Source organism: Zootoca vivipara, chromosome 17, assembly GCF_963506605.1.
Source record: "Zootoca vivipara chromosome 17, rZooViv1.1, whole genome shotgun sequence".
NCBI classification, from domain to species: Eukaryota; Metazoa; Chordata; class Lepidosauria; order Squamata; family Lacertidae; genus Zootoca; species Zootoca vivipara.
Genome location: NC_083292.1, coordinates 32965361 through 32989899, shown reverse-complemented (window position 1 = coordinate 32989899; position 24539 = coordinate 32965361). Strand labels below are relative to the sequence as shown.

General features: G+C 48.1%; 1 protein-coding gene across 1 annotated transcript; it reads right to left on the bottom strand.

Moving 5' to 3' along the window:
• SCAMP3 (secretory carrier membrane protein 3) lies at window positions 1-23740 on the bottom strand. Its single transcript, XM_035097958.2, has 9 exons — window positions 23614-23740; window positions 17295-17372; window positions 16639-16773; window positions 11372-11492; window positions 9381-9509; window positions 8349-8508; window positions 7335-7436; window positions 3535-3652; window positions 1-2335 (listed from the first exon to the last, which is right to left on the bottom strand). The coding sequence occupies exons 1-9, from the start codon at window positions 23668-23670 to the stop codon at window positions 2189-2191; spliced, it is 1047 nt and encodes a 348-aa protein (XP_034953849.1). The 5' UTR covers window positions 23671-23740; the 3' UTR covers window positions 1-2188.
• Between the last annotated feature and the right edge of the window lie 799 nt (window positions 23741-24539).

Genomic DNA, 24539 nt, shown 5'->3' with positions numbered 1-24539 from the left:
GAGTTAAAATGTAGTTTATTCCTTAAATAAAGTTCTGTTAAGTCATCTTGCATTTGGCACAGCAAAATAAATAATAAAAAAAGTTGGGAGTGGAGGAAGAACCACGCACGCATGGACAAGAAAGTCCAACATTTTTGGAGGGGGGGGAGAGAGGAAGAGCAACGAGTGAGTCAGGGAAACATTGGCTACGCGGTACAAGCCCAATAATTTCAGACGCAGGGAAAAGGAGAAGGGCGGTTGGCCTTCAGGGGTCAAACAAACGGAATGAGCCACGGAAGAGAGGATAAAGCCTCTGGGCTAAGGATGAGACCTGGAACCGGCAGGAGCTGAGAGAAAGAGAGACAGAAAGAGCACAGGTGTGAAACCGAAACCTGGGGGAGAAGAAATCGGCAGGTCCCCTTTGCTATTCAGAGCATCCCAGGCCACAAAAGGAGGCCTTCGGGGCACAGGAAGAGGAAGGGGACGTGGCTGGGCCTCAGACCCCCCAACCCTCACCTGTTTCCTTTTCTTAAGCCATGGTTCAGGAAAATAAGGCGAGCGCAGGTGGGGACGGAAAGAAGGAATAGACCGTTTTAAGCGGAATTTGGATAGTGGGGTGCAGGCTCGCGCACACACCCCAGATCTGGAGGAATAGAAGGAACGGGAAGTGCCAGGGAACCTCTAAAAGGGTGCCACCCAGAAACAGATACCTATTTATATCAACCCCACCTCCCCCCACTTAAAAAAAAAATGAAGACACACAGCATCAAAGATAAGGCAGGGCTGCAACGGATGAAAAACCTAGGGAGAGTTGGGGCACAAAGATTTGGGGCACAGAGCTCCCTGCCCACAAGCCATATGGGGAAAGCAGAAGTCATGGAGACGAAACTCGGTAGCATCACCCGCAAGGGTCCAGCTCAAAAACACAAGGGGGTCAAAATAACCCAGTACTGTTCTATTTACTGAAATAAAGCAGGTGACTGTGTAGGCCAACACCCCCCTCCAGTGGCCAGCACCGGCAAGAAAAAGCCCTATAAAACTTGTTGGAGGAGAGAGCCTTGAAAGGGAGCGCCAGCAGCAGCAGCAGCAATGGCCGCTCTGAACGCAGCAGTGAGCTAATAAAGAGGGCATAGCAGAAAGAGAGCCAAGTGCCTCTTCTCCCACAGACGGACACACACTCACAGGCCCCCAACCTGCACTATGCATTTTACATTTGTGGTGTCATACCGCTTTAAGCAGCTACTTTGGCTTCCCCCAAAGAATCCTGGGAGCGTACCAAGAGATGCTAGGACACATTAGAGGGCTACAATTCCCAGTTCCCCAGGAAGATGGAGTGATGGCTAAACCCCTCTAATAACTGTGTGAGGGGAAAGAAGGCCTACTAACAGGTCTCGGCGCTGTTGACAAGACTACTTTCCCAGGATCCTCTGGGGGAAAGCCGTGACTGTTTATAAAGTGGCATGATCCTGCTTTATATGCATAGTGCAGAGGGGGCCACAAACGCGCGCGCACACAAACAAGGGTCCAGGAAGCACCCCTCTGCACCAAACCGGAGGAGGGGGACCCCTTTTACTGCCAGTGTAGTTCTTCCTGCTCTGTTTTCCACCTGCAGGGAAGATGTTTAGGGCAGAGAGCCTCTGCCCCTGTTTAACCAAAGGGGGCAACCAATCAGGAAGCAAGAGAGGCAGAGAGAATTGTGGGAGAGGCGAGGATCTGGCAGCCCACGGTTGCAGCTCAAAGGAAGAAACTTGGGGAACTCGGGGAAGTGCCCCTGCCTCACCCCACCTGGGCTAAGCTGAAGGAGGGGTGGGGGCACGTGAAGAGGCTCTGGCAAATGAAGAGTCGCTCCAAAACAAGGCCTCCATCCTCCATGCAGCCTTGGGAGATCCGGCACCGAGGCGAAGAGGCAAAATGTCTTGCAGAACGGTTGCGGCTGCAGGAGATGAGGCGGAGCCGCCGGTTCCATGCTGGGTGGTGGTGTGGGGGGAGTGAAAGGATGGGGGTGGGGCAGGAAGAGTACAGCCTTCTAAAATCAGCACACACAGAAAGGACTTCCGAGGAGGAAGGGGGGGAGAGAGAGAGAGAGAGAGAGAAAGTGCAACTCGGCTCGTCGGTTGAAGCTGCCCCCGCCCCGGTTGGGAAGGGGCCGGAAGAGGAAGAGCAGCGGCAGATTTCTAACACATGCGCGCGCACACACACGCACACGGCTTTACGAAGGCCGGAAAGCGTTGCTCGCCGCCCCGGTCGCTGCGTTGGCGGCTGCCGTGCGCACCGCTTGGTTGGAGAAGACGCCGGCGGCAAACTCCTCCTGGGCTTTCTGGAAGCTGGCGCCCGTGCGGCGGTAGAGAGAGTGGATCTGTGGGGAGAGATTGACCGGTGATGGGGCTGGTTGTTCAAAGTGCTGGCTGTGTCCTATAAAAACCCTATATATTAGGCATAGGCAAACTCTGGCCCTCCAGGTGTTTGGGACTACAATTCCCATCATCCCTAGCTAACAGGACCAGTGGTCAGGGATGATGGGAGTTGTAGTCCCAAACATCTGGAGGGCCGGAGTTTGCCTATGCCTGCGCTAGATGGTGTTGGCCAGGTGACGGATGTTAACTCCCTCCACGCAACCAGAAGGTTGGTGGTTCGAGCCCACCCAGGGATGGCTGCGGGCAGGATTCCCGCACTGCAACTCTATCATTCTACCTGCACAGGTGCTAAGATCCTCAGGTGAGCACCTTCTCTCAGTCCCATCAACCTCAGAGGTGGGATTGGTAGTGACACAAGAGAGAGGGTGCAGAGAGCCTTTTCTGTAGCTGCTCCCAACATTGTGGAATTGCCTCCCAAAAGAGGCCAGACTGGATCCTTCCTTGTTATCCGGCAGACTCAGATCTTCCTGCCCAGAGAGGGTCTTTGAAAATTAAGGTGCAGACAGGACTGATCACTAGGTCTCTGTCAGGGCAAACTGTACAGTGGACCCCCGGGTTATGTTACCTTTGGGTAACATAACTTTCGGGTTGCGAACTTTCGGGTTCACCCCCGCTCTAGATGCGGACTTTTTGGGGTACAGATAGACCCCCGGAATGAATTAAGTTCGTATCCGGAGAGTCCACTGTACTTTACTTGCTGGTTCTAAACGTATTCTGACGTATTTTAATTGTTGTTTTCAGCTAGTTTGTTTTTATTACTTTATATTTTATAATCATGGGTTTTGTTTTTTTTGTTTTTTAAGTATTCAGATGCCAGGCCAAAACATTCCACTTTACCCAGGCCTATGGCTACTAAATAATAAAAATGATTTTATTATTTGTACCCTGCCCATCTGGCTAACGGTAAAGGGACCCCGACCGTTAGGTCCAGTTGTGGACGACTCTGGGGTTGCGGCGCTCATCTCGCTTTATTGGCCAAGGGGTGCAGCTTCCGGGTCATGTGGCCAGCATGACTAAACCGCTTCTGGCGAACCAGAGCAGCGCACGGAAACGCTGTTTACCTTCCCGCCGGAGCGGTACCCAGTTAGCGGTACTAGGAGAAACAGACTGCAGAAAACAAACCTGCAGCTGCCATACTCACCCGCTTCAGCATGATGATGCCGAGTCCGGCGACGACCGTGAAGAGTGTGGCCACCAGCATCATGAGAATGGCCACCCCAGTGTTCAGCTTCAGCGCTGTGAGGCTGACAATCCAACCACTGCAGTTGAAGGGGGGGGAGAAGGATCAGTGCCCGTGAGCAAGGGGGCGGCAATTGATAACTGTGTGCAATTTTTGGCATAAAGAAAACCTCCCCTATAAGCAGCCACAAAGCGTAATTATTATTTACATCCCTGGAATCCCCCCCACCTCACACAAAACAACTTGCAAACCATTTTAAAAACAAAGAATAAGAGTTCAAAGTAGGGGGCCAGTCACCATCTCTTAGCCTAACCCAGGGGTCCCGAAACTAAGGCCCGGGGGCCGGATGTGGCTCAATTGCCTTCTAAATCCGGCCCACGGATGGTCCAGGAAATAGGCATGGCTTTACATGAGTAGAATGTGTCCTTTTATTTAAAATGCATCTCTGGGTTATTTGTGGGGCCTGCCTGGTGTTTTTTACATGAGTAGAATGTGTCCTTTTATTTAAAATGCATCTCTGGGTTATTTGTGGGGCCTGCCTGGTGTTTTTTACATGAGTAGAATGTGTCCTTTTATTTAAAATGCATCTCTGGGTTATTTGTGGGGCATAGGAATTAGTTCATTTTTTTTCCCTAAATATAGTCCGGCCCCCCACAAGGTCTGAGGGACAGTGGACCGGCCCCCTGCTGAAAAGGTTTGCTGACCCCTGGCCTAACCCTACCTCACAGGGTCGTTGTGAGGATGAAACAGGGAGGAGGAGGTGGACCACATATACTGCCTTGAGATCCTTGGAAGATAGAGGTGGTATACAAATGCCATCAATCAATCAATCAATCGTTTTTTTTGTTAAACTTTAAAAAAAAATCCAGCAGGCATTTTAACTGAATTCCAGTTTTGCAGTTTGGACTGATTTTTGGTTTTGTTGTATTGCGTTCCTTGTACATTGCTCAAGACAACTCTGCAATTAAGCAGTACATGAAATGTCTAAACAAATAAAAACCGCCCCGGGAAAGCATGGACCGCTTCCGTTCCATGAATTCTGCTTGGTCGGCACATTTTTAACACTTTCCCCACAGAGGCCCCAGACAGCAGATTTGCTAAACTCCCCACCAAAGATCAGTGCTGCCTTTGCAAACACTTAAGAGCTTGAAACAGTCCCTCACGTGTTTTCCCTATTGTACACATTATGAAAGGGTTAGAGAACGCTAAATTTATCCCCTTAGGAGCCAGTTTCCTAGTCCATCCCTGAAGACACTATTGAACTCCTTCCTTGAGAGGCTCTAATCTATTATCTATTATGAAACAGGTAGCAATAGATCAGGGGGCTGTAATGTATTTTACACCCACTAAGACATCTAATTCACCTTCGCAGGCTGTGGTATTTTGTTTTGTTTTTTCATTTTTTAAACACCTGCACTTCTTCCATGGTCAGTTGACTGCAATTATACATTTGATTGAGCAACCCCATTCCCTGCCTCACCCACTTTTGTGTTCGCTCCCCATTCAGCCAGATTTATGGGGCCCAGAGTTTCCTCAGCCCTTGCTGCTGGGCTGTTCCCCAAATCCATTAGGGTCCCCCCACCCACATTTCATTCTGCTGCAAAGCTTGGGGTTCCCAAATACCCGAAAGCAGTGCTATTTTTCTAGAAAAAAGAGAGTTGCTGGAACTGACTATGAACACCTTCACTCGTCCCCTTAGAATGGCATTGGTGCCCAATGGCTGGAATGGGGTTCCGGCAAGGATCCGAACCTCCCTAGTGAGAGAAGGGAGGCAGGATCCAGGCGAAGGACAAATAACGTGGGGGCGACAGAAGGGCTGCTGGAAAGAGGGGAGTGGGCTGGAGTGGCCGAGAGATGGAGTAGGTTGATTGTCAGAGGACATTATAATTAAGGGATGGATAAAACGGTTTAGAAATGGTCTGTTTAAAGATGCTGGTCGGGACATCCAGAGAAGCGTCGCCCAGGTGAAGGAGGGTGGTTTTAGTATTGAATCAGGTTAGAATTGTTACATTAAAATTGTTAGAATGGAGAATTGAGGATATTTTTAGTGAAAAATAAGAGGCTAAAGGAATATTTTAGGGATTAAAGTGTGGGTAATGTGATTTAAGGGATTTTATTTAAATTAGTATTATAAGATTTAAATCGCTATTTTTGGAATTATGTAAGTAGAAGTATGAAAATTGCCAAGATGGGATATAATACCCTAAGACTTGGGAAGGATGTAACGGGGAAGTTAAAATTATTACAATGTCATTTATATTAGAATGGTTTATTTTTTATTTTTTCCTCTCTTTTTTCTTGTTTCTTTTCCTTTTTTCGGAATTGTCAGTCTATATGATGTAAAGTTGATGTGAAGATATAACGACCTGTAATCCAAAGCTGAAAATTTTTAATAAATATAATTATAATAAAAAAAAGGAATGGAGTTCCGGCAAGTTCCGGCTTAAAAACAAACGCCCTGCATGAAAAGCCGCCTCCTAACCTACAGACCCCCTTGGGTGTTAAGTTCAGCAGAAGGGGCTCTCTTGGTTCTCCCGCTGCCCTCAGAAGCTTGGATGGTGGCAGCCCAGGAGATGGCCTCCTCTGTGGCGGCAGGGGAGGACCATGGGAATATGGCCGCCCTGCAGGCAACATTTGACGCCCTCCCCACAGCCCTCGTGGCACCGGCTTAAAGCGGGGCTTTGGGAAGGGGTCGCGAGGCTCTAGCAGGGTCCTAGAGCCCCCGTACCTCCTTCCCAAAGCCCAGAAAATGCTTGTCCGGTTTTGGGAAGGAGACAGGACCCTGTCAGGGCCCTTGTGCCTCCTTCCCGAAGCCGGCTCAACCAGGCTTTGAGAAGGCGCCCTTCTGAGGTGACAGAAAGACGAGGAAGGGCCCTGTATGTGGGTTTTCTCAGGGTGGGAGACTGAGGAAAGGGAAGCTCTTCCAGGTGGGAAGATTCAGCTCTCTGTATGTGTGAAGATTAAGATAAAACAGCAACCAAGGGCCACGCAGATATATTTATAATTTTGCATTATACAGTCGTACTTTATACTGGTTGTCGGACACCTTGGTACTCGGACGTTTTGGCTCCCGAACGACACAAACCCGGAAGCGAATGTTTCAGTTTGCGAACATTTTTCGGAAGCTGAGCATCCGCTGCAGCTTCCGATTGAGTGCAGGAAGCTCCTGCAGCCAATCGGAAGCCGCGCCTTGGTTTTTGAACAGTTTTGGGAGTCAAATGGACTTCCGGAGCGGATAAGTTCGACAACTAAGGTATGACTGTAGGAGGGCCATATGAGGATTATTATTAATGTTGTTTTTTCCTCTCTTTGGTGTTTTTTCCTGTTTGATAAATTGTTTTCTATTATTCTTTTTAGTTTAGCTTGAATTCCCTGGTATATTCAGTTGAAAACCTTTAATAAAATTGATTTTTTTAAAAAAAGAGAGAAGGAGCCCTCCTCGACTGTGGGCGAAACCTGTGGCCCTGCCCCTAAGCTATGAAACTCCCTCCCCACAGAGACGCAACCTGGCACCTTCATTATACAGCTTTCGGCGAGTGCTGAAGAAGCGCCTCCTTTATATCCCTGGTCTTTTGACGCCCCGAGACATAAATTTCTAGGACCCACCTTATTTCTGTGATCGCCAGTTGATTCAAACTGTTTTCAACGTAAGTGTTTCAATTGTTTTAGCTTGCCCTGGGACTTTAGGGCGATGGGCAGGTAATAAATTGAAGTCGCAATACTGCAGGCCACAGAGACAGCGAAGAACAGGGCGCCCTTACCTGAACCCCCAGCCTGGGATGCCAATGGCCTGGAGAACGTACACCACATCTTGCGCAAAGAAAATGAAGAAGAAGACAAAGAAGTTGAAAGAGCTGTCACTCCTGAAAGAGAAGGAGAGAAAGGAAACGTTAGAACCCTATTGCTACAACAGGGCTGTGTCTATTCATAAGAATACAGTGGAACCTCGGTTTACGACTACCTCCGTTTACAAAAACCTCCGTTTATGAATGCCGTGGACCCGGAAGTGTTTACATCTGGGTTCCGCGGCGTTGGATGCGCAGACGCGATCTGTGCAGCTCGCGCATGCACAGAAGCGATCTGCGCAGTGCGTGCGTGCACAGAAGCGCTCTATCGGCGCTTTGCACACATGCAGAAGCGTGCCTTCGGCGAGTAAACGCCTCCGCGGAATGGATTGTGTTTGCAAACCGAGGTACCACTGTATTTAGATACTGCTGTTCCATTGAAATAAATAAATGTCAGAGTGGTTCACAGTAGTCATACATAAAACCAGACAATAAAAAATATCCATATAAAACTCTATCCACAAGAATGGGGAATCAGTGACCCTTCAAATGTTGCTGAGCAGGGTTGCCATGTATCCTCTTTTACAGGCATAAAAATTCTGCCCGCGTGGATGTTTTTATATTTGCCAAATTGTCTCTGGCTATAACTTTTGGATGAGACATAAACATAACTGGTAGAAGAAGACTTGCTTTCTTCTTTTCTCCCGCCTCCCCTCAGCAACAGATCACAGCTTCTATAGCCCACATATAGTAGAGATATTTAAAAATGAGAGTCGTCGAAGCATCCTCGTTTTTGCTCTTCAAAATGTGGCGTTCCCCTGACTATGCTGGCTGGGACGGAATGGATGGATAGGGCCGAAGGTTGCCTCATTCCTTAGGCGGCGGAAACCAAATCCCAAAATACCCCTGGCCAGTTTGCCTGCTGTCAAAGTTACCCCGCTCCATGGCAGCATCGGGCCTCGCGGCCGCACGCCCATTTCCCCACCATACCTGAAGGCCTTGTACATGGGCCGATACCAGCAGAGGAAGGAGCAGGGCGTGAAAATCAAGGCCCAGAGGATTGAGAGGCCAAAGCCTGAGCCGCCCCCAGAATCCACGCAGAAGAAGGCCAGGGAAGCCAGGAAGTTGAAGAAGAGGGTCACAATGCTGGCTGTGGGGATGAAAAAGGCGGCGTGGGTTAGCTGATCTCAAGGAAGCAGAAAGAGAGAGGCAGCCATGGGGGGGGGGGGAGGAAGCTAAAGCCCTCCATCAGGACGCAGCTGTGGACCCCCCTCTCTGCCCTGTACAGAGTTAAGAGTAACCATTCTTTTTAATTCAGCTGCCCATCTGCCCTCAAAAAGCTGCTCTTTTATTTATTTGTGGCTTGGGTTTGTTTACTATCCTGCCTTTCTTCCACAGTGCAGAACCCAAGGCAGCACAGAGGATAAATTTGGAAAGATACCAGTATAACTAAAACAAAAACAAAAAAAACCACCCCACAATAAATATACATATTTTTAAAAAACAAATCGGTACCCCTATTCATTGAAAACACAAAAAATCGTTTAAAAGCGTGCACACACACGCAAAATGATACGGCATGCGTTTCCAGTTAATTCGTACTTGTGCCATGAGCGTGTGGGTGCAAGCTTGCAGGGCACACAGAACGCTTCTCCAGATGGCTGTTTGTTTGCTGTTTTGAAGCTGCAAAGTAACTAAAGCATGTGAGGAGGATCCCCATCAACACAGTGGCCTTAGGCTGGTTTATCTACGTTCTCCCTGCGCTGTCAAGAGGCAGCGTGCCTCTGAATTACCAGGTGCCGTGAACCTCAAGTGGGGAGAGTCCCCCTTCCTGGGCTGTCCATAAGCACCTGGCTGGCCGCTGTGAGAAAGAGGACGCTGAACAATGATGGGCCTTTGGCTTGATCCCGCAGGATTAAGACTATCTGCTCTAAGTCCTCCCTGTAGCTGCTGGGGACTTAACCTTCTGCCTGCAAGACATGGAGGAGCCCTCTGCCGCTGTGCTGTGGCTCAAGGGCTTACCCATCCAGAGGTAGTACATGGTCGTGACCGTTTTCTGGGAGTCCACGGGAATCTCCAAAGGGATATCCTGATAGAAGCACGGCTTCACGGGGCAGAAGGAAGGCAACGGAGGCCAGTTGTTCTGATGGGCTGCGAATCCAAAAGCAGAAAAAACAAGAGTGAGGCAAGCGTGCATCTTGGAGAGAGGCAGGGGCAAATTCAGGGTCTGTAAGGGGGTGGGCTTACAGGGAGCAGCCACCCCCCATCAAATCCAACTCCTCAAACGGCTTGGACAGCAGCGGAAGGAAAGGAGAAAGGAAGGAGGAAGTGAGAGGAGCAGGCCAGGGCTCAGACTGCGTACACAAGCCCTTCCTGCAGCCTGTGATATCAGTGAGGAAGGAGGGGCCAGCAGAAAGTTCCAGCGGGGAAACAGCAGAGGGGCGTCCTTTAAATTCACCCCGGAACTGAGGTGATCAGCAGCTCGCAAACGCAGGGGGAGGAGATTTGGGGTCCCCAAACTACTCTGCTGGGGGAGGAGCCAAAAAGCACCATTGGGAGAATCTGATAGCACTGAGTAGACATGTTTTCATGAAGCTCTTGCATTGTAAATAGCTTTCACAATAAAAGCATTAAAGACAAGATGGTTTGGAGTGTCGTTGTTCGAGGGTTGCCAGCAACCGCCCTGACAGGGTCCTTTCATGACACTCTAATGCAGATCTCCACCATGCAGATCAACTGTATCTACTATTTTCTCCACACCTACATGGGCAAATGATTTGGAGTGCTCCAATATCTTTTTTTTTTCAGAGTAACTTACCGTATTTTTTCCATTTATAAGACTAGGGTTTTTTTCCTTCAAAAACTAAGCTTAAAAATTGGGGTCGGCTTATACATGGATAGTGATGAGGTTGGACAGGCAAGCCGGAGATTGTCAACGGCGTTTTGGCGGGTGATTTGCTGTTGCGGCAAGTTCCACAGGCTATTGGCTGCTGCAGAAATTGCCATTTGCTGTCGGCGAGCCATCAGACGATTGGTCGCTTCGTTGATGTGCGTGTGATCGACTGTCTCGGTCCTGCGGTTTTCGGCACCCCCCCCAAAAAAGCTCAACAACTCTGGGCAACTGTCCCCCATTTTCTCAATTCAGAGTTGCAAAAAAGAGGGGGCGTGTTATACAGGTGAAACTCAGAAAATTAGAATATCGTCGAAAAGTGCATTTATTTCAGTAATGCAATTTATTATTATTATTATTATTAATTTTTACAAATGCTTTCTTTTGGAAATTCCACAGTAATAAAACAAATAGTTACAATAATACAAAATTAAAGAAAAATAAACATCGCTATTACATTTCATTCATTCCATTCCATTCATAATTGACCTGCCTAATGAAAAATAATTATAATTACAACAAATAAAGGCTTGACACGTCTTGCTTTGCATGTCATGCATCTATCTCAAATATTGGTTTCACCTTTTAAGTTGCGTTACTGAAATAAATGCACTTTTCGACGATATTCTAATTTTCCAAGTTTCGCAGGTACACGAAAAAGTATGGCAAGTAGACTTTTCCATTGTACGTAAGAGAACTTGCATATCGTTCTCTTGAAACTGAAGCACCTTGGGGTTTCAGCGTTCCTAAACACTTCGCTTTGCAGCCTACAAAACAAAACTCCTCTTTTTTCTCCAAAGTACCCCTTGGAGCCCATCCTCAGAGGCTGACTCTATCAGGAATGCTTTGATGGTGTTTCCTGCTTGGCAGGGGGTTGGACTGGATGGCCCTTGTGGTCTCTTCCAACTCTACGATTCTACGACTCCCCTCCTTTCACTCTGACCGGCTCCAACCGGCCCAAAGAGCGAGAAGACTTCCTTCGCAGTGGCTAAAAAGCTCCCCTTTCGTGCTGATTGGGCAACACGGCTGCAGGAAACAGCTGCGGTCTTTGGCACCGCCTCCCCAGATCATTACACCCCCAGAGTGAGGTCAGGGTTTTTATTACTGCCAGGGTGGGCTATACCTGCTCCGCCACTCAGAGCCGCGTTCCGCAGTTCTCGCTCCCGCCGGTCCAGCTCCTCCGCTTTGCGGTTCAGCTCCTCTTGCCGTTTCAACAGTTCCGCCGTGGCTGCCGCAGTCGACTCCTAGGGGGGAAGCAAGAGAAAAATCAGCAGGAGAGGAGGTGGAGGGATAGTCCCGCCCCATGTATATTTTTCATCAAATTGATTTTTTTTATTATTATTTAAATTTCTATGCCATTTTCCCATATGAATATGCTCAAAGCAGCTCACAAGGGAACCTTATCAATACAGTGGTCCCTTGGTTCTCAAACGCCCTGGTACTCAAACAACTTGGAATCCAAACACTGCAAACCCGGAAGTAAGTGTTCCATTTTGCGAACTTTTTTCGGAAGCCAAATGTGCTCCGTTTTGAGTGTTACACTTCCAATTTGAGTGCCACACTTCCATTTTGAGGGTTACACTGAAGTCTGTCTGTTTTCACTATTTATTTTGCGTTTCTGTTTTTGCGGCTCTTTTTGTTTTGTTTTTGTGACAGTGTGGAACCCAGTTCAGCTACTGATGACTGCAGTACATTGTTTATTGCTTTCATTTTATGGATCAACGGTCCCGTTAGACAGTAAAATCCATGTTAAATTGCTGTTTTAGGGGTTGTTTTTAAAAGTCTGGCACGGATTAATCCGTTTTGCATTACTTTCTATGGGAAAGCGCGTCTTGGTTTTGGAACGCTTTGGTTTTGGAATGGACTTCCGGAACGGATTAAGTTTGAGAACCAAGGTACCACCGTACATCACTACTAAATTATTTTAAAGCACAAACCCTCCAGCCAATAACCCAATTTGGTTTTATGAACATTCGAAAGCTTTGAAAAACAAACCGTCAATCGGACGAACATATCAATGGTATCACTGAGAGGGAACAGACTTCCAGAACGGATTAAGTTTGAGAACCAAGGTACCACTGTAACTGCAGAGCATCCATGCACAAAAAGGCAGTCTTGTTTAACAGCCCTGGAAAACTATTTCCTTAAACTATTGCTCCAAAGGGGAAATGGGGACGCGGGTGGTGCTGTGGATTAAACCACAGAGCCTAGGGCTTGCCGATCAGAAGGTCGCCGGTTCGAATCCCAGCGACGGGGTGAGCTCCCGTTGCTCGGTCCCTGCTCCTGCCCGCCTAGCAGTTCGAAAGCACGTCATAGTGCAAGTAGATAAATAGGTACCACTCAGGCAGGAAGGTAAACAGTGTTTCCGTGTGCTGTTCTGGTTCGCCAGAAGCGGCTTTGTCATGCTGGCCACATGACTTGGAAGCTGTATGCCGGCTCCCTCGGCCAGTAAAGCGAGATGAGCGCCGCAACCCCAGAGTCGTCCACGACTGGACCTAATGGTCAGGGGTCCCTTTACCTTTATAGGGGAATTGAGAAAACTATTCCTGCCTGTGGTACCGTACATCAGAAGGTCTCTAATCGGCCGAAGCAGATGTGGATTACCCATCTATTGAAACGGTGCACTGTTTCTTTAAGGGAAGTGGTTTGGGAGTGTCACAGGGAGAGAGCTCTGGTATCTTTTACAGTTAACTTCCACTCCGCTTAGTCTTCTGAGAAGTGAAAGCAACTGGGTTTCTTTTCCCCCCCATGTGTGTTCATTTCCTTTCTTTACGGTTTGTAAAAAGCAGCGCTCTGCTCGAGGTGAACGGCGTTTGCCAGCGGGGTTGCAACACCACGTAATCACAGAAAGCGGCAACGGCCTCAGAAAGCAGCATTAGAAGAATACCAGTTTCATTTCTTTTTTTATAAAAAAAAAACCACACAATGACAAGTTGCTAGTCCTGAAAATTGGGCTTGAAGGAAGACAAGGGGAAAAAACAAAGAAACTCAGAAAATGAAATGAGCAGATGAGCAGCCTTCTTGGGGAATCAAAGATTTTGTCAGTTTCACCACCATTTCTTCTTCTTTATTATTATTATTATTACTATTATTATTATTATTATTACTATTATTAATTTCTATACCACCCTTCGTCCAAAGACCACAGGGCAGTTTACTATATAAAATGCAATAATATATAACATAGTAACAAAAGAAAAGAAAAGAAAAATACCCACCCCACACACAGTTTAAAAGGCCATAGATTCTTTTAAGGCCTCAGAGAAGAGGAATGCTTTTGCCTGACACTTAAAAATATAAAAAAATTCCTTCAGTAGCACCTTAAAGACCAACTAAGATTTTATTTTGGTATGAGCTTTCATGTGCATGCACACTTCTTCAGTGTGCATGCACACTTCTTCTTCAGGTATCTGAAGAAGTGTGCATGCACACGAAAGCTCATACCAAAATAAAATCTTAGTTGGTCTTTAAGGTGATACTGAAGGATTTTTTTATTTTGCGTCGACTCAGAGCAACACGGCTACCTACCTGTAACTTAAAAATATGTAATGAAGGCACCAGGCAAACCTCCACAAACACGGAGCCACCACAGAAAAGGCCCTTTTGCAGGTTGCCCCTTCCAGACTACTCATGGAGGAGGAAAACAAATAATGGCCTCAGATGACTAATGCAGACTCCATGTTGGTTCATATGGGGCAGGCATCCCCAAACTTCGGCCCTCCATATGTTTTAGACTACAATTCTCATCATCCCTGACCACTGGTCCTGTTAGCTAGGGATGATGGGAGTTGTAGGCAAAACATCTGGAGGGCTGCAGTTTGGGGATGCCCGATATGGGGAGAGGGGGTCCTTAATATCCATTCCTACCAGTTAGAATCAATTCTAACATAATATTTGGGGTTGTGTACATACATTTAAAGCTCATTCCTCACCCACCAAAGGATCCTGGGAACTGTAGTCTCCCCTTCGTAGAGTGACAACCCTTGACACCCTTAACAAACTACAGTTCCCAACATTCTCTGGGAGCAATGTTTAACTATACAGGTGAAACTCGGAAAACGAGAATATTGTCGAAAAGTGCATTTATGTCAGTAATACAACTTCTTATTATTATTTTATTTTAATTTTTACAAATGCTTTCTTTTGGAAATTCCACAATAATAAAACAAATAGTTACAATAATACAAAAATAAACATCGCTATTACATTCCATTAATTAAATTCCATTTATATTTGACCCGCCTAACGACAAATAATTACAGTTACAACAAATAAAGGCTTGACATGTCTTGCTTTGCATGTCATGCATCTACAGTGGTACCTCGCAAGATGAATGCCCTGCAAGACAAATTTTTCGCAAGACGAATGCGTTTTGCGATCTGATGGTGACTCGCAAGACGAATTTTTCGCAAAACGAATTGACTCATGGAACGAATTAAATTCGTCTTGCGAGGCACCACTGTATTTTGTGTTCCTATTTGCATTTATTTTTGCGTTACTGAAATAAATGCACTTTTCAACGATATTTTAATTTTCCGAGTTTCACCTGTATAGTGCGCACACAGCTTCTGATTCCCTTTTGGCGCAGAATCTAAATTACCTTGCAGAACGCCGATTTTTCTCCTTTTAAAAAGTGGAAATTGAAGGTGTTAGAAGCGCAGAGCTCCAAGTTATAACAAGCACTGTACTAAAATTTGCACTGCCCACCAATGCAACAGCAACTATGTCCAAGCCATAACAGACTGAGAAAAATCTCCCCCCACCCCTCGCTGCCTAGAGGAATATGGTTGCCATGATTTCAGGCTGGGTGCCACTACAGTGGTACCTCGGTTTAAGTACACAATTGGTTCCGGAAGTTTGTACATAACCTGAAGCGTACTTAACCTGAAGCGAACTTTCCCATTGAAAGTAATCGAAAGTGGATTAATCCATTCCAGACGGGTCCGCGGAGTACTTCAACTGAAAGTACTCAAACCGAAGCGTACTTAAACCGAGGTATGACTGCATTTCATATGTTTAGGTTTTGAGATGGTTGGATATATTATTGAATTTTAGTTCTTGCTAACTTGTCTCTGCCGTTCCACAATCATTTGAAAACTTAATAAAACATTTCCTACATAGCTCTACAATTGGTAGTACGTTTACTGACTCGGAGGCGGAAGAAGGGGGCGGTGGGGGTAGTCTGCCCCGGGTGTCATCACTAGGGGGGGGGGGACATTCGGCGCGCCGCCCACCCGCGACTCCCAAGCCTGCCCCGAGCTGTCGGGGGAAGGGGGGAGCTGCGCCGCCTTCAAGATGGCCTACCCCCCTTGTTTTGACAGCTTGGGGGAGGCTTGGGAGTCGCGAGTGGGCAGCACGCTGCTGTCCCCCCGCTCACAGGCTGCTTCCTGGGGGGGAGCCTCCCCCGAGCTGTCAAAAGGAAGAGGGAAGGGAGGGAGGGTGCTCGCAAAGCTGCGTGGCTCCGTCCCCCACCCCCCACTCCACCTCCCATGGGCTGCTCGCCCCGCCCCCATGGCCCCACCACCGGGTGTACAGCATGTGCGCCGCTCCAGGTGCCAGAGCGGCTAACTCTGCCTCTCTACTGACTGGTGCTAAAATTGGCACAGCCGAGCAATACCAGCCATAGCTGACGGAGAAAAACCTGGAAGACAGCTTTAATGACCAAAACCAACACACAAAATCAAAGTTTTAAGTCAGGGGTCGGCAACCTCCGGCCCATGGGCCGGATGTGGCCCACGAAGGCCGTTTATCTGGCCCACGGGCTGCCCGTGAACCAAGCCGCTCGCTTGGCGAGTCCCCAGTGCTGCGCTAAACCAGCGCAGCGCGGCACGGGGACTCACTAAGTGGCGTCGGAAATGGCATCTGTGCATGCCCAGACGCCAAAAACCGCTTCTGCACAGGCGTGATTTCCAGTGCTGTGGACATGCGAGATGTCATTTCCGGTGTCACGCTGCGCCCGTCCGGCCCATGGATGATGTCCGTTGGAACGATCCAGCCCATGGCCGGATAACCTTGCCGACGCCTGTTTTCAGTAATAACCAACAGGGCAAATTCACTGAGAGATGGGGTTTGCTTATTCAACTTTGGAATGAAAAAACAACAGATAATGTTGTTTCCTTAATACAGCAGTTTATTGTTATGTAAGCGCCCCCCCTTCAGTTTTCTTTTTCTGTTTTCCTCCTTTATTTAAATTCCTCTTTTGTTATTTCCGTCTTAAAAGCAATGCAGCAAGGAAACAAACTGCGTCGTCTGAACTCGCCACCGTGCAGAAAACAGAAGCTCTTTTGGAGGATTTAAGAAACGGAAATAAGAACGTAAAATAAAAAGCGACCATCCTGGATTTACAGTCTCGAACCCAGGAGCGTTTAAACGCAGGCACTTCCCCCTTACCTGAGTGCCATAGGAGCCGTAATTCTTGGGCTCGGTGGGGCTTGGCTTCTTGGCGGGCTGCACGGCAGGAGCTGGCGGTGCTGCAGGGGGGGCCGGTGAAACGGCGGGAGGGGCATCGTACGGAGGGGGCAGCTGCTGCAGAGGGGAGAACATAAGAACATAAGATGCGCCTGACTGCTGGATCAGGCCAATGACCCATCTCGCCCAGCATCCTGTTCTCAGTGTGGCCAACCAGATGCCCCAATGGAAAACTCCCAAGCAGGATTCGAACACAAGAGCACTCTCCCCACCTGCGGTTCCCAGCAACTGGGATTCAGAAGCATTCCTCCAACCCCTCCATGATTTTGCCTCCTCTTTCAAAGCCATCCAGGAAGATGACTATCACGGCTTCCTGAGGCTGGGAGTTCCATAGTTTAACATGCTTTGGGGCTCCCTACATGCTGCTCTGCCAGTCTCAACAGAACCCCAGCCACCGTGTAAAGAGAGAGACAGCAATTTCTCTCACAGGCACACCAGTTCTAGAGAGTCTCCGCCTCAGCGCCCCATACGCCGAGTGCAATCTCAGCCTAGCTGCAAACTGGGCCTCGGAGACCTTTCCTCGCCCTGCAAAAAGAAGCAACAGCGAAACTGGTGTAAGAAAAGAATAACCCTCCTACCGCTGTGCTGTCAAAAGGGTTGTAGACATCCAAGGTGGCATAATCCGACGTCGGCCTGTGCTGAACGATGGCGGGGTCCTGAGAAGACAAAAGAAGTTGCGTTGAGATTCGAGAGCTGGTGTAGATGTCGCGATGGCCGCCACCTCCGGAGGCCATCTCTGATACGGTAGGCTAGATAGGCTAGCCTTCCCCGACTTTGGATCCCCAGATATTGGTGGACTACAATTCCCATAATCCCTGGTCACTGGCTCTCAATGGCTGCTAGTAGTAGTAGTAATAATAATAATAATAATAAATTATTTATACCCCACCCATCTGGCTGCGTTTCCCCAGCCACTTCTGGGTGGCTTCCAACAAAATATTAAAATGCAATAATTCATCAAATACTAAAAGCTTCCCTAAACAGGGCTGCCTTCAGATGTCTTCTAAAAGCCAGGTATTTGTTTATTTCCTTGACATCTGATGGGAGGGCGTTCCACAGGGCGGGCGCCACTATCGAGAAGACCCTGTGCCTGGTTCCCTGTAACTTCGCTTATTGCAGTGAGAGAACCGCCAGAAGGCCCTCAGCGCTGGTCCTCAGGATCCGGGCTGGACGATGGGGGTGGAGATGCTCCTTCAGATATACTGGGCTGTTTTAAGGCTTTAAAGGTCAGCACCAACACTTTGAATTGTGCTCGGAAACATACTGGGAGCCAATGTAGGTCGCTGTAATATGGTCTCGGCGGCCGCTCCCCGTCACCAGTCTGATTGCCGCATCTAAGACAACAGGCCTCTGAACGGCTGTTACTGGGGAACCCACACTGGGAATGTTATGCACCTCCAGGTGGTGGGGATGTCAGGCGCCATCCTGGCACCAGGCCTCTTCACTCGGTCGCAGGTGGCCGATAGCCAGGTGCAAAATGCAGGGACGCAGTTTAATGCTCCCCTCCCAGCTGAGCAGCACAAACAAGCAGTGTTGTCCCTGCTCGCGAGGCAGTGGGGTGAAAGTGTCTCAGCTTCCGTGGGGCCGATGCAGCTTCTTGTTTCAACATCATGGTGTATCTCCAGGTAGCAATGTTTGGCTGGTGATACATCGTGATTTATTATTATTATTATTATTATTATTATTATTATTATTATGCCGCCGAATTGCTAGTCGGCATCGTTTATGGTTGGAACTTCGACAGTATCTGACATCGCCCAGCCCTAGGGACTAGTAGCCATTGGAAAAGTTATCCTCCGCGAATTTGTCTAATCATCTCGTGCTTCGTGGCACAAATCCGCTGGATGCAAAGGTGGTACCTCCAAAAATAAGACATAGCCTGTATAGGATGAGTAGTAAAACATGCTGGAAATGTAAAGAAAAGGATGGTGAATTTTATCATATGTGGTGGACATGTGAAAAAAAAATCAAAAGATTTTGGGAAATGATATATAATGAAATGAAAAAGATTTTTAAATATACCTTTCCCAAAAAAACCTGAAGCTTTTTTATTAGGACTTATAGGACAGGAGATTGTGAAAGAAGATCAAGTATTATTTATGTATGCGACAACCGCGGCTAGGACTTTGTTAGCCCAAAAATGGAAAACTCAAGAGTTGCCGACGATTGAAGAGTGGCAGACGAAAATGATGGACTATGCGGAATTAGCAAGACTGACTAGCAGGATCCGAAACCAGGGAGAGTCAAAGTTCCAAAAGGATTGGAGTAAATTTGTGGACTATATGGAGAAGAACTGTAGAAGTTTAAAGACACTTGCAGGACTGAAATAAATCCTACGAACTGATTTTAGATAGAAGGAATAAAGAAACTGTAAGACAGGAATGGACAAAAAAAAACCGATTGGGGGGAGGGAGGGAAGTCAAAGCTCGGCAGAGCAAATAAAAGTGTAATAATTGATAAGATGCTTAGAAGAAAAATTCTGTGCTTTTTATGTTTATGTGATGTTGTGTTTTTGATTGTTGTTTGTTTTGTTATTGTTTAAATGTGCTTAATAAATTTAATAAATTGTCTTTAAAATAAAAAAGACATAGCCATAAAATAAGCCGTAGCAGGATTTTTAAGCATTCAAGGAATATAAGCCATACCCCGAAAATAAGACATAGTGATAGGCGCAGCAGCAATGCCGGCCGCGGCAGGAGGAGGAGGAAAAAAATAAGACATCCCTTGAAAATAAGCCATAGTGTGTTTTTTGAGAAAAAAATAAGTATAAGACGGTGTCTTATTTTCAGAGAAACACGGTAAAAGGGAGCCATATTGTACCCTGCCAATTCCACATAAAGCAAGGGGGTGAGGGGAATGCTTTGGATGTGTGGCATGGATATCACCCCCTGCTCAGATCATGCCAAGAAACCCCCCAACCTCTGCACAGTTAAGTTGTATCCATCTAGTGCCTATAGCTTTTTGTGTCAGTTCTCTGGAAGGCTTTTTCCTGTTGAAAGCAGACGGGCACCTGCAATTCTGCAGAAACCGTTTCTGCTTCACCCAGCGTTTTCAGAGAATTAATACGATTCATTCATTCTGAATTTCATAACCTTAAACGTTCGTGATGTTTTAAGGATTCCCTTGTACGCTGCCGTTGTATGTTTCTGTGAGTTGGTGGTTTGCAAATACAAAATACACCAGCACTAATATCTTTTTGCCGTTCGCTGTGATAGCAGCTGAATGGAGCCCCCATCTTCTGAGGCAGTCTACCTCCGAATGCTCTGTGTCTGTGTACTGGGAGGGCGGGGAAAGGAGGGTGTGCTCTCCCCCCCGGCTCTGCTTGTCGGCTTTCTAGAAGTTTCTGGCCAGCTGTTGTTGGAAACAGGATGTCAAAGCAGATGGGCTTTGGGGTCTGATTTCGCAAAGCAGGCCCTGTGTTTTAATCACTTATATGTGGCCATTCGCTGTTATTGTAACTCTGCAGGAAAAGAAAAACCTTGTGGGAAGGGAGGGTTGAAAGCTACTTGTTTCGATTTGAAGCCTGCCTGTCTGAAGAGGCCGGCTCAGCTCTCGCATGGCTTCCTGCGATGTGGAGGAGAATGCTTGAACTCTCTGCCTCTCAGCTTTGCCAGATTGAGCCTAATGGCTTGTCTAGTCCAACATCCTATTCTCACAGAGGCCAACAGACGCCCCTTCATTGGAGGTTTGTAAACAGAGCTTGGCAGGCCATCTTGTAGGGATCCTTTAGCTGTGATTCCTTGCACTGCAGGACTAGAGGCCCCTTGAGGACTCTTCCCAACGCTGTGATTCTACAACCATACACCTTCTGGGACATATACTAGCAGGACCTTAGTGCGGTAGACCTCTGCTAGTGCGCCGTCTTCAAAATTAGCCAGGCGCATTTTGCACCCAGCTATTGGCCACTTGCGACCAAGCGAGGATGCCTGGGGGCCAGGAGGGTGCCTGACATCTCCACCCATCTGGGAATCATTGGATCCGGACTGTTTTCACACACTAACACCCCATCCTATGGAATCCTGTCAGTTATATTTTTCCCTGCACGATCGGAAAGCATTTCTGGAACCAAAATGCTTTTTTCTGTACCAGCCTGAGCAGGAGCAGCGAATGACGTTCTAGTGAATTGTTGTCGCTTGTCTTCACTCACCCCACCCTACTTGCCCTGATCACGGTTGTGAAGAATATCCTTATGTTATGAATGGCCCGTGTTGCCATTAAGAAAAAAAAGGTCGGAATAGGCCAATATACATGTGGACTTTTCTTCTTTCAGTTCTCTAAGCTCTTAACTGAGCTCAAGGTTGCAATGTGAACTAGCCAGATGTTTAACTGATCATCGATCACAGCCAGGCCGTCATTTGAAAAATAAGACTTTAGAGCTGTCTTGCCCCAAAATGGTTTTGGTGACTGTACCCTTGGTGTGAAGCTGGAGGAGACTCTTGAGGGTCCCATGGACTGCAAGATCAAACCTATCCATTCTGAAGGAAATCAGCCCTGAGTGCTCACTGGAAGGCCTTATGAGGAACGGCTTAGGGAGCTGGGTATGTTTAGCCTGGAGAAGAGAAGGTTAAGGGGTGATATAATAGCCATGTTCAAATATATAAAAGGATGTCATACAGAGGAGGGAGAAAGGTTGTTTTCTGCAGCTCCAGAGAAGCGGACCCGGAGCAATGGATTCAAACTACAAGAAAGAAGATTCCACCTAAACATTAGGAAGAACTTCCTGACAGTAAGAACTGTTCAGCAGTGGAATTTGCTACCAAGGAGTGTGGTGGAGTCTCCTTCTTTGGAGGTCTTTAAGCAGAGGCTTGACAGGCATATGTCAAGAAAGCTTTGATGGTGTTTCCTGCTTGGCAGGGGGTTGGACTGGATGGCCCTTGTGGTGTCTTCCAACTCTATGATTCTAGGACAGATCCTGAAGCTGAGGCTCCAATACTTTGGCCACCTCATGAGAAGAGAAGACTCCCTGGGAAAGACCCTGATTCTGGGAAAGATGGAGGGCACAAGGAGAAGGGGAGGAGAGAGGACGAGACAGTTGGACAGTGTTCTCGAAACTACTAACATGAATTTGACTAAACTGCAGGAGGCAGTGGAAGACAGGAGTGCCTGAAGTGCTCTGGTCCATGGGGTCACGAAGAGTCGGACACAACTAAACAACAACAACCACCACCACCCTTGGTTTAAGGAGCCATTTGATGCCTAGATATCCGAGTTTCTAACACTGGACAAGTGTATCTCTGAGCACGCGCAGATAGCATCCACACAGAGGCTTGAGAGAAAGGCTTGTGGAAAAGACCTCCAAGCATTGTTCACACCTCTCTCTTTTGGCCAAAGGATAAATATTGACCCAGGCGGTTACTCATTGCCTAAGGCGCTTAGGCAAGCCATTTCGCTTAGAAAAGCTGGGTTGGGCCTCAAGAGCAGTGGAAGGGGCAGGAAGAGGACAGGACCAACATAGCAGGAAGAGCATTCCAGAAATATTTCCCAGCCCGGAGAAGACACTATTTGACAATAGAAAAATTACCACACTTGAATAGATAAGTCAACAACAGGCCTACAGCTTGGAAGGAACCATGTGCTTGGGATCTCATATGATAAAATCCCAAGGTCGATAACCCCGGAGTAAATATGGAGTTGACAATAGATTACCCCACCTCAGATCCTAGTTATCTCTAGCAGAGATAAGGGACTGCAGTGGGCCAGGCCAAACCTTAAGAGTTTCACAGCCGTGGAGTTGGAAGGCGGAAGAGGCAATTAGAATGAAGTGAATCGGCCAATTATCCAAAGAGATCTGGGCTGGGCTAGCTACTAGGTTTATTTAATCCAGAGATAGGACAGAATGCAGCAATTCTCAGGAGGTGGAGATAAACGAAGGCACCATGGGAAATAGCATTTGAAGAAATAACTGTATGTGTAAAGCCCCTCAGTTATTCTAGGGCTCGGTTAGCTCCGTAACAGGCAGCCTCCAGTTATTACTGGGGATTTTTAATTTATTTTTAAGGTAGGGCAGGCACAAACACTGCAGCGTTCCAGAATAGTATGGTTGACTAAACAGATATGGAGACAGCAAAGGGGGCCGAATCCAGCCAGATCAAATGTTTCTTACCCCAACTGATGAGACGGGAGTGGAGAGAGAGGCCCTCATTCCACTAATAAAGGGTAATTTAAAAATTAAGCCTGCCCTACAGTCTCGGCTACAAAGGATCCATTGACCACCAGATTCAAAGCAGAAGCAGCAGCAAACGACAACAACAATTTACTGACATCTCGCTCTTACTCTGCCGACAGTCGCCAGAAGGTAGGGTCGGTATGGGGGAAGCAGCAGGCGTTGGTTCATAGGAGCGAACTCCTAGGGGCCCGAGGTCCCTTACGCCTCTCCCCAATGAGATATTTGAGGGGGCGAGGCCACACGCCGCCGCCCCTCCCAGTTAGTGGGCATTGCCATTCAAATAGCATGCGTGTACCGCGTCTTGTGATCGATTATGTGGGGAGGGGCTTACCTGCCCCTCCAATATTATATTCAATATAATTGGTTTATTATAAATGGGGGGGAGTAGTTGGGGATGGGAAAGAAACCAGCACCCCGCAATCGCAGTACCAGGGGCAAAAGCGAATCCAACAGCGGAGATCCAAGAAGGCGCACGACTTACTCCCAACTTCGGGCTTACCACGGGAGGGTAGTGGTAAAACCCTCTGCTCACCCCCAGAGGGACTGGGGGTAAGTAAGCTACTAGGACCCACCCACCTAAAGACAACGGGCAGGGTGTCAACGAGTTCAACGCCTTCTCCCCGAGTCCCCGGTCCGTATCCGGGTAAAGAGCCCCTTTTACCCCGGAATGGACATCATCACCCCGGGGGAGGGGAGGAGGAACCGCGCGCGCCCCCCGCCGCCAGACGCACCTGGAAGGGATTCCCCGTCTCCCCCTCGAAGGGGTTTCCCCCGCTGTTCAGGGCCATGCCTGCCCGTCCTGCCCTCCCTCCGCCGAGCGTTCGACTGCGTCGCCTCGCCTGCGATGCTCAACGCCCATTGGCTGCCGAGGTTCTGCGCGTCACCCGCAGAGAGGGAGGGTATTCCTACGCACGTGACTGAGAGGAAACAGGGAAGTGGAGCCGTGACGCCAAAAGGGAGATGCCCCGCGCGGGGATGATGGGAGATGTAGTTCTGTACCCGAGGCAGAGCTTGAGTTTAGAGGGGACTGGGCGCAGGGTATGCTGGGGGCATACGGAAGAGGTTGCTGAAGCCAACGAAAAGGGTATCAGCCATGCTCCGCACCAGGGGTTAGGCAACATGGAGCCCTCCAGGGGCTGATGGACTCCAACTCCCATCAGCCCCAGCCAGAATGCCCAGCAGCTAGGCATGATGGGAGTTGTAGTTGCTGGATTACAACTCCCATCATTCATAGCCGTGCTGGTTGGGGCTGGTGGGAGTTGGAGTCCAACAACAGATTCCGTGGACTACACACATTGCGTGTAAAGCACATGGCACCTCCACAAAATCCTGGGAATTGTGGTTTCTAAGGATGCTGGGAATTGTAGCTCTGGGAACTGCAGTTCCCAGGTTTTTCCAGGGGAAGTCGCGTGCTTTAAATGTATGACATAGGCACAGCCTAAGTTTCCAGACAAAGGTCTGTATAGTTAAAGCTATGGTTTTCCCAGTACAGTCATACCTCGGGTTACAGACGCTTCAGGTTGCGTGATTTTGGGTTGTGCACCGTGCCAAACCCGGAAGTACCGGAACGGGTTACTTCCAGGTTTCGGGCTCACACATGCGCGGAACCGCTAAATCGCACTATGCGCAGAAGTGCCAAATAGCCACCTGCGCGTGC

Bases quoted from the DNA above. Each gene is read 5' to 3' on its own strand.
- SCAMP3 (XM_035097958.2), bottom strand. From the start codon at position 23,670: ATGGCCCTGAACAGCGGGGGAAACCCCTTCGAGGGGGAGACGGGGAAT. The intron at 17,373-23,613 runs GTGCGTCTGGCG...TTGTCTTCTCAG, and splicing joins AGACGGGGAATCCCTTCCAG to GACCCCGCCATCGTTCAGCA. The intron at 16,774-17,294 runs GTAGGAGGGTTA...TCCCCTCTGCAG, and splicing joins ACCCTTTTGACAGCACAGCG to CAGCTGCCCCCTCCGTACGA.